This window comes from Buteo buteo, chromosome Z (assembly GCF_964188355.1).
Source record: "Buteo buteo chromosome Z, bButBut1.hap1.1, whole genome shotgun sequence".
Lineage (NCBI taxonomy): Eukaryota > Metazoa > Chordata > Aves > Accipitriformes > Accipitridae > Buteo > Buteo buteo.
In genome coordinates this window covers 47,334,646-47,351,171 of record NC_134204.1, presented here as the reverse complement: position 1 = coordinate 47,351,171, position 16,526 = coordinate 47,334,646, and the positions used below count along the sequence as shown (strand labels likewise).

The window sequence follows — 16,526 nt, the reverse complement described above, 5'->3', positions numbered from 1 at the left end:
GTACTTGAAAATAATAAGGTATTCCTTCAGTCATTCAGGTGAAACAAAACTGTTCTGAGCCACTTATCTAAGGGCATCTCAAACACCAATGACAGCCATGGGAGATGGTTCATGGTTTCTCAGTGTGGGAGATGATTTAGTGACCGTCTGTAGGTATTAGTAGCACAGACTCCACAACAACAAGTAGAATGTAGTACTGCCAACACTAGTATTTTTGAGCATTTCTTACAAAATTGCACAGAGATTAGTGAGACCCCAACTGTAGGCAAGGCAGTCTTTTCTTACACACTCTTTCCTGGTTTTAATGATGGTATTCCACCGTCTTTGATGCACTTATATTGCTATCACCCATGAAGTTGCATCCATGGTAATGGTCAGATAGAAAAAAAAGCATGGCTGCCCCATGACAGGGGAATGAAGCAGGAGCCAAGTGCGACCCTAGCACAGGCAATGCCTTCGCCAAGAAGAAGTCATCCTCCTGTGGGATCTCAGAATGGCAGGCCAAGCAGGTTCCTACATCAGGTGATGGTAACAGCATCCATCAGCAGCCCCAAGAATGGTGAGGAGATGAAACAGGTCTAGGGTACATCCAGCATACAGGTCCAGAGACAAGATACCTATGACTCTGCTCTATGATGTAGGTCTGAGGCCTGTGCGGGGACAGGGTGAAGGACAGGGCTGGAGATGGGAATTTGTCTAGCAAAGCTCAGGCAGGAACCAGATTCCTGAGCCTGAGCTGAGATGGGGTGCCTGGGCAGGGGTGTGGGTCCCAGGTGAGACTGGGCAGGTCTGTGAAGGCCTGTTGAGGTCCTCCAGACCCTGACAGTAATACAGTAAAGAAACACTGCAAAATACACTGTTACAAACACCACAGTTCACAGCCATATTCTGCAACTGTTCACATAAAGCAAAAAAAGCCCCATATAAATGGGGATTTCTGTATCAACTAGCAAAAAAATACAAGGTGATGATAGGGTAACAAAGTGAATTACTACAATACAACATGCGAAACATGATCATTTATACCAAAGCTTATGTCAGTGCAAGACAACACCACATGAGACCTATTAACAGCTTTAAATCATTTCAAATGAGCAAAAGCAACTGTCAGAGCCATACCAGGAGAGGTACACTGTAGACTTGTCAACTTCTTAGGCGAAACTGTCAGGTCAGGCTATAAATCTCCAAATGTGTAGTGGTATCTACGTGCTTTTTAAAGTTGAAATAATTTACTCAAAATATTGATTTGTCTGGCAAGTCTATAGAGTAAATCTGTGCAACTTCTAAAGCCACATAATATACATGCAATTGACTCTCTACTACCAGAAGGCTGGAGTAGACTATATTGTTGATCTCTATGTAGTATCAGACTGAGTCTTGCATGTCAAGTCTCATCCACTTTAATTACAAAGATCAAAGAGCTCTGATTATTCCTCTGTATGGCTTGTAGTGGCCTAGTCCTCTGCCTAGAGTTTCTTATGCTTTCTTGCCACTAGGCACCACTGAAATTGCACAGCAGAACTGTGGGTGAGTTCTCAGACTTTCTGAACTTGGGCAGTTTCAAACACAAGGGCAGGATTTTGAGATCTGTTTTATGTCAGGGCTGCAGTGAAATCAAGATTTTTTCAAAATAAATTCCAAGTAACTCCCTTGCCATGAAAAAACATGCCTTAGAATACCTGGTAGCCAAAATGTAACGCAATCTATCCAATATGTGGGAAAGTGCAAAACACCCCTCTGAGTCATACAGGAGATTAAACAAGCATGCCGTTGACTCTGTCTTTCAAGCCCAGAGTATTGCATTATTTATATAAAGTGGAGCAGCTCCAAGAAGAGAAACTGTAAGAGTCTGACACCATCATCAGTGACTTGGGCATTTGCCTAGAGTCCAGGATCAGCCATGAGACAGAGCAGTCTGTCCTGGAGCAGTGAATTACCGACCTTATGTTACATTTCATGGCTGCCTTCCACTAACAGTAGTGGTGCTGAGTGTCTTATTGAATGATTATTGGAAAAATTAATTTTGCTGTTAATCTGAAGTAACTGTGAACTCAGTAGGGATACTTAATGACACATTACAATCTTCCTCTCTCTTCCTTTCTCCCCATCTGCTAACCACATCCAGCAAGTGACAGATAACCTGTTTCTCTTTATGGTAGGAGATAAGGTGAACTTATATTACCTCTCCTCTTCTATTTCTTACAGAGGAACCAACTTTTCTCCCTGATGGTCGCACTGAGGTTTATCTATTTAAACTTAGAACAATTGTTCCTAACTGATATTTAGCCTTGAAGTTTGCTGCTTCTATTTCAGACCTTGTGCATTTTTCCCTGTTTATACTAGCTGATCTAAGAAAAGATATTACCTCCACATATGAATCTCATCCAAACTTCAGGCATTGACAGAGAACTGGAATACAACCTACTGTGTTATAGGTGGAGCCATATGCTGTCACTTTTCAAATAGAGATATTGGTCTGACTTTACACCATTTAAGGCTTTCAGACAAACTTCAGAGGATTTAATAATTGAAGACCTGAAGGAAAATGAAATAAATACAAAGTGGGTTTGCCAAAGGCCAGCCATGGCACATTACTTCAGTACTTCTCTTCAACCAAGATAAATGTGGGCAGATGCATGCGGACCAGCTAAACTGTGAAGCTCTGTAAAATATTTAACATAGTGCCACAGGAAAAACATTCAATAAGCTGTAAAAAAAAAAAAAAAAAATCTCATACAAGACATTTAAGTGGATAAGGAGTGGCTAAAATCATATAACATCTTTTAGTGAAAGCTCCCTACCTGAATGAAGGTTAAAAAAGGAATTCCTCCAGAGCTGTCTTAGAAGCAGTCTTACTACTGTTTTGAGTGGTGACATTTGGCACAAAATGAAGCAGTGAGTTAAAGAAATTTTCCAGAGGACACAAAGGTTGTGATCAGCACAGGGGACTGAATTTCAAAGACAAAAGAAACAGATGACCTGAAGGACTGAAATAGAGAAAGTGGCACAAAAGGCAGGTCATGAACTTAGGATCTAATTAAAATTTCTATTGTAAGCTGGAGCTTATCAGTTGGAAAAAATAACAGGAGAACTAGGTGGGTGCATTAATCGATTAGAGAGTGTTTATGAGCATGGTACATTTCTGGAAAATATAAATGTGATTCTAGATTCAGATGGTTATATCCAAACAAAATAAGGAAACATATAAGGTATTAGTACTCATCTGGAATATGACATACAGTTCTCATTGCCTGCATTCAGTGAGACTGCAGAGAAAGGCCATAAGACTTATCTAGAGAACGAGTATGAGAAGAGTCCAAAGTCCTTGACTGATTTTCAAAACAAGGAAGGAGAGGGGAGGTGTTTTCTGCTGTACATACCATGGAGCCAAGGGAAGGGTAGCTTGTCTCTTGAATAAATTCAGCTTGCAAATTAGAAGAAAACGTACAGTACTTTGCACAGAAGAGTTCTGGAGCAACTTTTCACTGGAAATACCTGGAGTAAGAAACATAACTCATTTCAAGATGGAACTTGCCATATTGTCAGAGGAGTTACGCAGTCAGGTTGCCAATAATAGATGAGAGCAGGAGGTCCCTCTCAGTCTTCTCTTTCTTTGTCAGAGTAAGTAGCACCTTACTTCCCTGTGTTTTTCTGTTTACCCAGTGGTACCAGTGCAGGGAGGAAGAATCTGTCCAAGAAGTGGAAGTGCTAAATTCTGTAACAAATTATACACGCTATGATTCCAGCTCGCAGCTGGCTGAGTTCAGATTCCTGCGCTATTCAGAGTATTAACAGCTTAGCTGGAATCCTGTCATGTAGCCTACCAGGTGCTCTTACAGACCAACACTTCAAAAGGGGTGAAAAAGAAATCTGTTTATCTGTCAGTCACTCAGTAGCACAGTCCTGAGACAAGCTGTGTTATTCAACATGTTCTGTTCAGATCTATCCATTTTCTTGGAGGGGAGGGTACTGAATTCCTGCAAGTGATATGGAAGTTATGTTCCAGTGATCTGCACTTGTCAAAGAATAACTGTTTCTCCAGAGCCAAGTTATGACATCAGTGGCACCTGCCATAAATTATAGCACAGATCAAATGTGGCATTCAGAGTTTGTGCCCTGTAACTGTGTGGTCACTCTGCTTGGTGTGTTGCAGACTTCACAAAATGAGACTGTGGGTTTGGGTTTTTTCCCCCCCTGCCATTAAACTAATTCATAACAGCAGATGTCATCACTCCCAAATAAAAATGAGTGACAGATGAAAAGATTTAATCAGTTATTCCTGGCAGTAGGAGTCCTCTTGAAAAGGGGAACCCAGAGGTAAAACTGACACAATTCAGTAATCACTCAAGAAATCCATACTTTGACAGAAGAGGAAGCTACTATACAATCAAAGTAAGCACTTATATTCTTGTGTTTTGGCCAAAGTAAGATTTTCTTTTCCTATCTTGATTTTTAAACGCGCCTAGACATACATGCATATACATTTATTTTACTTTCTGTTAAATCATGTGAATTTGAATAATGCTTTCTTCTTCTTCCCTCCATGACCTTGAATTCTGTGTATTATGCTATACTTTATTGGAAGATGATCTCATCCTGTCTGATTTATAATATATCAGAGATATCCTGCCTCTACTTTGTTTTACTCTAATCTTAACTACAATTATTAACCTGTTATTTGTTCCTATGTCTGGTTTTGGTATTACTAGAACTTCTGTATTACACATACTTCATCTGAAAGGAAAACCACCACAAAATGAACACATAAGGGGATATTCATCCTAATGATTCATTCTATGAACATAATTTAAAACTTTTTAGAAAAAAAGCTTATTTTTTTCTTTTTAAAAACACCATAAACAGGCTTTCAACTTGTATACTGTACTGTAATAATCCTATGATGCTAGAAAATGTTCTATGCTTAGGCAGACAAAACCCAGTGAAGGGCAAAAGGAATAGGAGACTAATTAGTGGCCTGACAAAGATAAAATAGCTCATGGTCATGATATGACCCTAGGGACTGAGTCCAGTTGAAGTCAAAGATAATCTTTCCATTGTTTACAATGGTCTTCAAAAAACTCTGAAGTAACTGTGGAAATTCTTTCAGAAACATGTTCATGTTCAACATTAAAATTGGCTGAATCCTCAAATTCATTAAAAGTTTTAAAGTTAGCCCTATCTCCACCTTTTAGAAAAGAAACATTTTTTTAAGATATAAAACCCCAATCATTCTTGTTGAAGATTTTGTTCTTTCAGCAAACATTTTTGAAATAAAATTTAGAAAAGTTCAAACATTATTTTATCTTGCTGGCTAAAATATTTTCCAGTAAGAAAAAAAAAAAAAAAAGGTGGTTTCTTTTTATTAGACAAACCAACTGAATATGTTTGGTTAACAGCTTTACTGAATGCATTAAAATACTTCTCATTAAAAAGTAAAATATTTTCAGAGAATCTCATTGTATGCACAAGTATTTTCTCTATATATAAAATCCGGAATTTTTAAGACAATGGCTAGCTCAAGACATGTATTAAATAGAAAGACTGAAAAGGGGTAAAAAATGCCTCCCAAAGTTTCAGACAAGATGTTCTTCTTTTGCTTGTTTGTTTTAGATAAAGGTTACTAAAAATAGCACTTTTGTTCAAAATATCAAGAGCCATTTCTGAATCCAAAATTTTTCTGGCAAGAGTCCAAAGTAGAAATACAATTACAAAGTGGGTAGAAGAGAAATTCTTTGTGTTAGATATTTGTTCATACTCCTTTTCGTACCTCAGTGGAGGTTGTCTGAGATCACAGTAATTCAAAATGTGCAGACCAGGAAAGGGCTAAGACCAGGGCATTTGGAAACATACTGATTTAACACCTTTCCAAAACACATTCAGCCTGCAGATCAGATTAAAAGACAGAAGGTTGTACCACTGGCTGTTTCTGTATTAATTTTGTGTCAGTGAATAAAAGTTGTGCATATAATAACTTCCAGCTAGAAGCAAAATTTCTTCTCCCTTTCACTGGAGAGATCTGTTGAGGGAAAACTATTCATCATTCACACTTTGGACCCCCTTTAAACATGCTCTGGGATAGCAGCCTAAAGAGTTTAAACCAATGTATTGTATGTAGATGCTATCTGTGTTTCGTGAGTGATTGGCTGTCTTACAGATTGCTGCATGGCCATGTGATTTATGGTTTTATTATAAATGCAGCAGATTTTTCCTTTACAGTGTCGTTAATTTTATTTACTATTGCTTCTTCTTATGGACATTCTTTATAAATTAATAATTTGTTAACACATAGATTAATTCCCATAAATGACAAATGCCATTAAAAACTCTTTCCTACACACATACACATAATTCTGACAGTTGAGTTTCAGAGCTACCAAATACATAAGCCACATTAGCCAAGATCTAGTTATACCTTTATATTAATTTCATTTTATCAGCTTGGCTCCCCAAAAAAGCAGCCAACTATACTTCAAATGGGCAGATAGGACTGCACAACCGATACAAAAATAGTCCCTCCTTAACCATCCATTAGTTGAAGATTTAATAAAGGACTCTGCCTTTCAACAGTGTTATGCACATTTTAGTAATCCATCATAGGAAATGTACTGCAGAAAGTTTCACAACATAAATTTTCAGTTCATAAACCATACTTACACTGATCCAAGTCTCCTGAATGAAACATTTTGAACCTATGGAAGTGTTGTTTCTTATTTTACTTTCATATCAGTGAGAAAACATGTTAAAACAACCTCCTGTTAGTAGCCAGAAAGACTCTTCCTTGACTTTCCTTTAATTTCTCTCAAATAATACCTGGCAATCCAAAATGAAAATAAAGATGATAAAGAACCTCTTTTCCTTGCTCAGTTTCCACCCAGGCAGAACTGGTGGAGTCACTCTAAGAATGTGTGATTTTTTACTTACAGAGAAAATCTAACTCTCCTGCTAGTTTCCGAACCCTGGGGTATGTGATTGAAGGAATCAAGAACAAGTTCACCAGAATTAAGTCCAATTGTCAGTGTAACTCCAGTTTATGTTATTGGGACATCTAAAACGAAAGCAGAAAATCACTCAACAACAACAAAAGATGTTTTCTAGCATAATAATAAAGAATTCGTTTGACACGAAGAAAACAAACCTAGATAATTACTCAGAAATCCAAACCAAGCTCCTGAGTAGAACCTTTCAATTAGAAAAAAAGAAGGTATTACACAGTATACATGAACTCTAATCTCTATATATGGATGTTGTAATGCCAGACTCAAAGAAAGGATGCTTTCACACATCATAGTATGAGACATGCTGCCTAATAATGCCAGACAACACCATCTTCAAGTATCTTACATCAAGAATCTGTCTTAGCAAGGACCACATGTAATATTCACTGTCACTGACATTCCTAGGAACTATTATCAAGTCAAATGTTCTTGGCTTGCAAAAAGTCCCATAGACATACCAGACTAACATTTGCAGAAGTACCTCCATCTTTGGGGTACCTGTCTGGCCACAGCTTGTTCCTCTAAGTGGAGCAGCCAAGATTTAAGGCAGCCAAAATCCTCATGCACCCCCAAAAAATCTAACCAATTTAGACCTCAGATAAAGACTGGAGGCCCTCTTTGTACCACTTGAAGAACATCTACTAAAAGTTTAATAATGACATCTACTAGAAGTTTAATAATCACAAAAACTTAATCTCTAATGAAAGGTTAATGTGTTATGGCAGACTCTTACATGAGGCACAGTATAATAGGGTTTCGAGGGCAAACCTACTCAGACAGTTTGTCAGCAGCATGCACTTGGCTTCTGAGGCAACAGGATAATTATCTGAAGAGTGTCAAGTGGGCAGCTGCGACTGATAGAAGAGCCTTTAAGTGGTGCAAAGACCCAGGTGACCTGCTGGTCTAGGAATGATAAAATAATCATATTCCATCACTCACTGTAACAAGCTGTTACCAGAGCATTTATTCTAACACTGCTGAAAGCCTATAGAATTAAGGTACAGATAGGGCATGTTCCAGTGTGTCCGTGACATGCATACCTTTTTGCAAGATGAAGCCTTAAATAATACTGTTATTTTATGACCTCAGAGTGGGACAAAAGATCATCAAAAGATTACCCATATTCCCATTTAGACCACATCATTGATAAACAAAGCACATTTAGCAAAAGGTGGTAGTAGAACTGCTGTACCCACACTGATGTAACAACTCCTGCTGTATCCTGCTGTGTTACCACTACAGCATCCCCGATCCACAGCAAGAGAAACAGCAGAAAACTGCTGTTTGCCTCAGAGGAATATATCTCATTGTTTTGGTAATATTGCAGCTCCTGCTGACCTTGCTGTGAAGAGGACCAGTATCCTAACCACTCAAGCATGTCTGATACTCTGTCCCTTAAGTGATTATATTACATGGACTAACCAGTTCACATTTACTTGTCCAGTTGGACTGTGATGGTCTTTAAGCAACTGGACTTGTCTGTGAAAAAATACTGCATCTGGAAGTGGCATAGATTTTTGTTTTTGTTAAGCATGTTTTTCAGTCCAATCAGACTTAGCACCAAATTTGGCAAAATTATTTATTACTGATCTTTCTAAAAACCAGGTTTGCGAATATGATGCCAAATCTAAAATATTTAATCTAGGAAGATGCCAAGATCTTACTTAGGTGCCCTTTTAAAGCTGCAGGAGTTTAAAATACAGTATTTGATAGGAAGACCTTACACAAGTCTGCCTTCACTGTGTTGCATCTGTCCTTTTCTTTTTCTCTGATCTTCCACTTACAGCATTGCACAAATGAAAGGTTTCCTCAAATTGGCCTACATTAGCATAGTCTTCATAGTATTTATCAAAGATAGCTCATAAAGTATAATATTGTCTAGGAAGCAGGCTCACAAGTACATACTGGGGTCTATGAGGCATTAATTCATCAGCATTCCAGAGTAGTCAGTTGGCAAATGTTGGCAAAAGAATATAGATGAACACAAGGAAGCAAAGGGATTTGATAGGAGCTGAAATTATGTGCTGATCTAGTCGTAGAAAACTCAGGCATATGGGTTTGGTGTTTTTTTTCTTTCTTGCATCCTTCCACTTGCTGGAAGGGCTTAGTGGAGGAGACTGACGCAGGAAATCCTGCTTCACAGTTGGCGCAGAAGTATAACAGGTTGTTGGTACCTTATTTAATGTCATAGCAAAGCAGTATTTGGCCAGCAACAAATATAGTACATGATGAAATTTTTCTGATTACTTCCTTTGGGAATAAACAACAGAACTTAATTTTTCAAAGTACCATTTAGATCTGATAACCAATGCATATCTGGTAATATTAGCAAGCGCCTCAGACATGCTGAGAATTTTAAAACCCCACTTGTTTGAATACTATACATTTAGCAATGAGATATTCACCTCATTTCTGTCCTTTTTCTCATTTATTGGAACTCATGTCTATATTTTAACAAGCTCTACTTTTAACAGTATTTAAGACTGAATTTTGATAAATTAAAGAACAAGGCCATAACAAGCTCCCCAGGGCTTTGCACTCTGTGTGCTTCAACTTTAGTTTCATAATTTGCCTGCATATTTTGTGCTTGATATCATTTGGAGTAGTAAAAGGAATCATTTAAGAGCAATGTATTTCCCTTGGATAACCATCTATGATCCCTTTTACAACTACAGGGGAAGGGAACACAACACCTTCACAACATCTTATCTGAACTTCAGTGACAATGGCATTATATCTAAGAGTATTTTTCCCAAGTTCTTCCAAAACCACTTAAAATCTCACACATACTGAGGTGTCCACAATATTTCAGTGAACTGTGCCATGCATAGTCATTACTCAGCAACAAAAATATAGGTATACAATTTAACTATCACCCAAGGCCTGTTTCAATGCCTTATATTTTGCTTCAAGGCAGAGTAAGCATCAGTTACCTATTCTTCTCAGGTGACATACTTTAATAGCACTTCAAGAGAAAGAAATTACAAGAGGCTAAGCAACACAGTATCTGCCTCAGGTTAGGCCCCTGACTGCTCTGACCTCCAAATTGCTTTTCAGAAAATGAGCAAGCATACCAACTTTAGACACTACAAGATGGGTGGTAATGATGCAGAAGGGCTGAAGAACTTCTGGGAAAAAGTCATCCAAGAGCAAACTAAGCAACGAGAAGGTGAAGAGTCTAGGTTAAGTAAAAGCGCCCTGAACAAGTAAGTGGTATTTTTTTCTTTTGCACAAGACAGCAAGGCATGTCATCACGTGCTTTAAAATAAGGTAACCCGTTATTGTACTGCTTTATTCATAGCACAGATTGTGTTCTGGATCTTTGGCACTTTTCCTCTCACAGCTGCTTGTCTCATATTTCCATGGCTCTTCTGCATGGAAACTCAGACACCCCTCTCTCCTGAACCTCATGAGCATTCTTCAAAGGCCTTGGAGTGTAGCCACATAAAAATAAAGCACTTTGGCACTATGGCTTGTGACAGACAGAAAATATCAGGATTTTTACCTGGAACTGGTACAGCTACACAGAAAAATAAAATAGTATTACATTAAAGAGATAGGCAAACTACTCATTTAATGTGTAGCATAAACAAAACCATAGCATCTTGATCATCTTCAACAGCCCTTCGCATCATATAAGCCAAAAGGTAGAAACAGTACAAGATTTTCCTGCCCCATGAAACACATTTCGTAAGCTTTCCTGATATACAACAGATAAAAAATAAGGCTATTCAAATATTTTTTTTTTCCATAACAGTGTAAAACAACAGGCACCGCCTAGAAAGACCTGTGACTGTGATATGGATACTCTGCACAAGTGTGGTAGACCACTTCAAATACTTGCTCACCCTGTTGCACCTCAGGAGTTTGAACCAGGGTCTCCCCTACACTAAGTGAATCCCCTGACTAATAACAGATGGAGAAAGAGGATAAGAAATACTTGTGCCTCTTGTGTTTTTCTGATGGGCTTTCCTCCTGAAGTTGACAAAGGTTTTCTTGCACACTTTCCTCAAAACTGGATCATTCACATAAATTAGTTTGACTCCAACAAGCTGCAATGTGCTGGTAAAGGGCTGTTTCTTTTTAAAAAGTTCCAGGTAATCTAACCCTCATGCCCAAGGAGGGTGTGCCCTTTATTGTCATTTCAAAGATGAGGAAATCAAGACCTGGGCAGGCCTTGTGTCCCAGCAGAGTCAGATGTAGAATCCTGCTCCCAGTATCCTACTCCGGCTAGTCATAATATTCCCAAATCACCGAATTGGTGGAGAGAAAATGTGTAATAAAACCCAGGAAAGTGTTCAGCTGCACTGGAAACCTTTGTCACTCTAGCTTCACGAAAAACTACCACAAGAAGACATTGCAAACCAATTGCAATTAGGGGTGTAGATAAGATTTGTAACTTCACAAAGTTAAAAATGCTAAAAGCTTTTATAAGTTCTTTGCTGAATAGAAAAAAATTGCAGCAAAAGAACTTTGAATATGTCTTAATTTACATATTCAGTATGTCTTAACTGACTGGTCACAACTGAAACAGACCCAAGCAAGTTCCTTTAAGGTCACTTGACCAAAGCGCAAGTTGTTCACAAAGTGCTCTCTAATTTGAAAAAAAATATACTTTCAGGAGGTAATAGACACTGTCATTACAAAATCTACAGGTCCACTACCTCATGTAAGTGGAACCTGGGAGAATTAGATGGTTCTAAGTATAGGCAAGTGCTCCCTCTGTGACACCCAGGACACTAGTTGACAAGGAACACCAGTGCTTTCAATGGCAAATTTTTACTAACTAATTGCCCCAATTTTTTTGAGGCTTAACTATACACACAAGAGAATAGTGAAGCCAAGACAGGGCAGACGAGAGAGAATTTTAAAACACAATCTGAAATCAAACTCAGAAGCCAAACCAGCACAAGCACCCATGTGAAACAGCTACTGCTAAGTTATTCTCAGATTAAATCATTGGCTGCTCTTCTTTTTAACACACCAAATGTAATATAAAAACCCATATATTCCATGATGCATTTGGCATTACCATATGATATCTAATCCTATAGCATTGCTGGGTCAGGTGTTTCATAACACCATTTTCTTTGGAAAATGACCCAGCCAAAAATATCTTGCAGTGGTCCCTAATGATCTTCTCTTCTGTCTGTACTATACTTGCATCTCGAAGCTATGTGGCTCCTCTCGTATGTGACATCAGTTCCTTTCATTAAACACATACAAGGTCTGCAGAGATTTAGGGTACAAAATGGTTACTTTATTTTTCTTTTTTTTTCTTCAGAGTAAACCAAAATGGACATATTTAACATTCTGCTTGCTCTTCTCCACACCATTTTACAGTAAACTTGCGGGGTCAGGGGGTGTAATTGTATTTTTTAATCTACACATTGAATGACCTTACTGGTTAGACAGTACTTCTGTGTGGCTTTGAGAATACCCCAGAGGAAAAAACAGAGCTCTTCACACTGACAGTATTTCAGCAGTTGTTTGACTCATTAGGAATCCAGCAATGTCAACCACTGATAGCATCAGCACTATCCCTTTCTCCCCTGCCTTCCCAATCTAGCAAGCTACAGAGATGTGTAGATGGTAAATAAATATGGGACAAGTGCTATGGTGATGAAAGAGAGACTCCGCTGAAGAGCCCTGGATGTATTTGAAGGATTTGGCTCAGTACTTGTTAAGCACTTGTCCTCTCTTTGCAGACTCCGCCACGAATGGACTCTGCGGCTGGAAGGCCGAGCAAGGCAGGTCCAGGCACACGCGAAAACGCAGAAAGAACAGATGACGCTGCTGTCCATTGAGACTCTTCCCTCGCCAGATAAAACTGTTGCTTAAAGTTACTGGGAAAACACAGAAATCTTTGGGCCTGACTCTGACCTTCTGCATGCACATATAAACCAGCAGTTATACTGCTGAACAAGCAAAAGATCAGAATCTGGCCCTTTTCCAGGTTACTTACTAGAGCTACTAATAAAGTCCTACTGAAATTTAGTGCAAGAATAAGGTCACAGTAGGTAATCTCAAAAAAAAATATATGCAAAGGGATAGTTGAGAAGCAGACACCTTTAATTCTCCATGATATATTATTACTGTGATGCAGCAGGACTTTCTTATGTAACTCTGCATTTCCCAGTGACAACAACATATTTCTAGGAAAGAGGATGGCTTGATTAATAGGAATAATACATTCAAACGGCTGCATGCAAAATTGCACATTTCCATTTACAGAGCTCCATTTACAGGGCTTAATGCAGATACAAGCTGTTCTGCCTGTCTTGGTGAGCCACAGTGAAGGGAGTTAAGGATTAGTCTGATCAGCTGGACAGAAGAAGAAATATATTCTTCAATGGAATCAGGAAAAAAAAATGAGCTTTTCTGATCAACATATAAGAAAATTTACCGATCATAATCATTAAATGAACAGAGGAAAGGATTTTGACTTTCATGGGGTAGGTAAGAAAAAGACTACTGAGGTTATTATGAACCAGTCTGAGAAATGTCAGAGCAAGTGAGTATGAAGGACAGTTTGAAATAGAAGGCAGCAAATCAGTTCATCATAACAGCACAGGAATGCTTTGCAAGGTATCACGTGCCATACCTGGTGTGCACTAATCCAACCACTTGTTGCATTTCATCTTCTTCTAGGTCAGGTGAAGGGAGGAATAACTAAACGCAGGGTATTAATAGTGTGTTCTGTTTACCTATATGTCTGTGTATCTAAATATGTTTTGGATAAAAACATTTACTTGTTATCTCTTCAATTAATTTCTTTGATACACAAGAGAAAAGTCATAAGTCTAAACAACTATTTTTCTCTAACAATATTGAGCCAGATGGAATGTTACTTTGCATCTTCATTTACGCTGAAGAAGTGGACAGGAATACATTTGATAAATTTCAAAATAAAACAAAAATTAAACCATTTTGACCTCAAAGAAATGCTTTTTTTTATCCTTTTAAAACAGCATTTCATTAAAAAACCCACAGTTTTACAGAATGTTCACACTGTTACATAGTGACATTCTCCCACATTAAAAAACATGTTATCACAAAAATGTTGCTATTCCACAAAGGATTACAAAATTAAAAACTTATAAATTGTTCTTTGGTTATTCAAAACTGAAGGGAATGTCGAATCAGTCTCTTTTCATATAACCCAACCCAAAAAGCAGTTGTTTCTTCCAGTGTTTTTTTTCTATTAGAGAAGCAATGCTGAAAAATAATAAAGTTGTAGTTGCTTTTGCCTTTGCAGAATGGTCTCTTTCTTCTGTGTTCATTTATTTCCCACTATTATCTAAAAAGTTCTTTTGCTGCCACGGAAGTTAAACATTATCTCTGCTGAAGAAGATCAAACAGGACCTGAACCTGCTGCTACTTACATAAAAAACAGAGTAGTTCACTGTTCTGTAGCGTAGCTAAAGGACACAGACAGGGCCTACTGAAATGGAGAAATGCCAGATTCCCCACTTCTGAAAACAAGGTCTACTAGATTTACTAGCTTAACTACTGCTTTATGGTGTTGTAATGTCACCGACATCAGTGCAGCTTACCCCTCCTCTATGCCAGTGTGACAAGAGAAGAAGATCCAAGAAAAGCTGGCCCAACAAGCATTTACGGTTCTTTTACATTTAATGTCAATGCTTTTAATTATTAGGAACACTTTTATGACAGTATATCTGTTTATGCAGTTATATAAGATACAGGAAAAAGACCACACAGGTAGATGTGATCCACACAGAGCAATTTTCAGCACTCCCCAGAGAGTACCCGAAAACCAGCTTAGGTCCCCAAGCAGTAGCTTTTCCATCAGGAGCTCTGAGGAGGTCGAGGTATGTGTGAAATCACTTCCACTACAAGCAGGTGGCATCACATTGACTACATGCAGAGGAGTATTGCAGGAATTGTTTATCTTCGGAAGTACGTGGAACCCGTTTCAGTCGTGAGTGGGTTTCTGATATATCCACTGCAGCACAGAGTGTGTATATCACAAGTGTGAAAGACTAAAATCCTACCACTCTCAGTCAAAACCAGCCCTTTGTGAGTTGCTCATGTGCAGATGCATTAGTCATGCTTACCTATTCTAACACATATTTTACAGACAGCAGTATCCTCACACCTCCATGTTATTGAATACCAGATGCTTTCCGTTCCCAAATGTGGATGTTCATCCACTTTTCACTGCTACTGCACATACAACCAGACTGAGAAAGGAATCAAGTACTAGAAATAATAAAGTCTAGGAGCCAGATGTACCCAGATATGCAGCTTGCAAACTGCAAAGCTGAAGGCGGACAGTAAGGTGACAGGATAGCATTTTGTCCTTTTGCTTTAGTTACTGGATTGGTGAAATTTAAGCCTAATTTTAGGCATTTCAGACATGCCTGAAAATGCCAAACCTGGCTTTCATGAAAAAAAGCAAGCAAGCAAAAGTCACTTCAAGTTGAGTTGTTATATTAAAAAACATCTGCCTCATTCATATACACAGCCTCCATTGGTAAAACAGGATATCCAGTGAGCATAAGCTGGTGGGAGAGAAGGCCCCTTCAGCTGAACACAGCGTTTTTTTCATCCCTAGTCCCTAGTCCCTCCCCCTTTCCAATGGAAAAAAAAAGGTTTAAACAAAAATTTAGATTACAATAGCTATATTGAGAAAGTTGGACTAGCTATTTGAGAAGAAAAATTAATTACCCAGATACTTTTTTCCTTGGAGTTTATTAATTTGCCTAATAGAAAAAGAATCTGAATTGAGTATCAGTCTGTATAACCAGTACCACCCTGAGCCTGCACTAGCAAGATGTTACCATGTCTTAATCAGCATATAAGCCAGTTCAGCACTTGCCTAAGCCACAGAACAGGTAAAATTGTACAGGATGGGTCAGAGACTAGTGGTTTTGGTCATGGGATTTTAACTGTATGATATATGATGTAATAGGTGTGGATCATATCTATGAGGTAATGCACTTAAACTGGCATACTGATTATCAGCTGCAGAACGCCCACTTAACATGGCCAAAATTTATGTGCATGGCAGATAATGTGAGCACATACTACACTCATTCACACGGTTACTCTTAAGTGCTGCCCCTGATCCAGGAACCAGTGACTAATGCTTCAGAGACAGCAAGAATTGCTTGCTTAAACTGTCACTGAGCTGTGGCCAGTTGTTGAAGTATGGCTTACTCAAATCAAGGCAGTCAAAAGAGTGAATATAAACTACATTGAGCTGCAGTCTGACTTCATTCAAACACCATCCAGAAGTACTTACACAATCAGTTACAGATTGGACATGTTTAAGCAGCAGCTCAACACCTGCCAGCTGCTACACTTGAATTAGCAGTTAAATTCAGCACAGGAGAGCCTTTTTTAAGTGAAACCCTTGATTGTCTGCACTTACCACACACTGGTTTGGATCACAGAGCAAATTTAAGGCATGCAAACCAGATTTCTTTCAGAGGAAACTAAACCAGACCAGAAGCCATGCTCCAAGTCACACCAAAGGACCCTAGCCTCAAAGGATCTGAGACA

The 16,526-nt window shown here is 38.5% G+C and overlaps 1 protein-coding gene across 2 annotated transcripts; it reads left to right on the top strand.

Moving 5' to 3' along the window:
• The first annotated feature begins 3,416 nt into the window (after positions 1 to 3,416).
• Positions 3,417 to 14,255, top strand: LOC142026591 (protein FAM240A-like). 2 transcript variants are annotated; one of them, XM_075019759.1, is made up of 3 exons: positions 3,417 to 3,621; positions 10,053 to 10,201; positions 12,704 to 14,255. In XM_075019759.1, exons 2-3 carry the CDS (start codon positions 10,056 to 10,058, stop codon positions 12,834 to 12,836), a joined length of 279 nt encoding a protein of 92 aa, XP_074875860.1. In that variant the 5' UTR covers positions 3,417 to 3,621; positions 10,053 to 10,055; the 3' UTR covers positions 12,837 to 14,255. The 2 variants fall into 2 exon arrangements, with proteins under 2 accessions (XP_074875860.1, XP_074875859.1); XM_075019758.1 differs by lacking the exon at positions 3,417 to 3,621 and adding an exon at positions 4,170 to 4,392.
• The last annotated feature ends 2,271 nt before the right edge of the window (positions 14,256 to 16,526 follow it).

Excerpts from the sequence above, each read along its gene's own strand:
- LOC142026591 (XM_075019759.1), top strand. The coding sequence starts at position 10,056 with ATGAGCAAGCATACCAACTTTAGACACTACAAGATGGGTGGTAATGAT. Across the intron at positions 10,202-12,703 it reads AGTAAAAGCGCCCTGAACAA|ACTCCGCCACGAATGGACTC; the intron begins GTAAGTGGTATT and ends CTCTCTTTGCAG.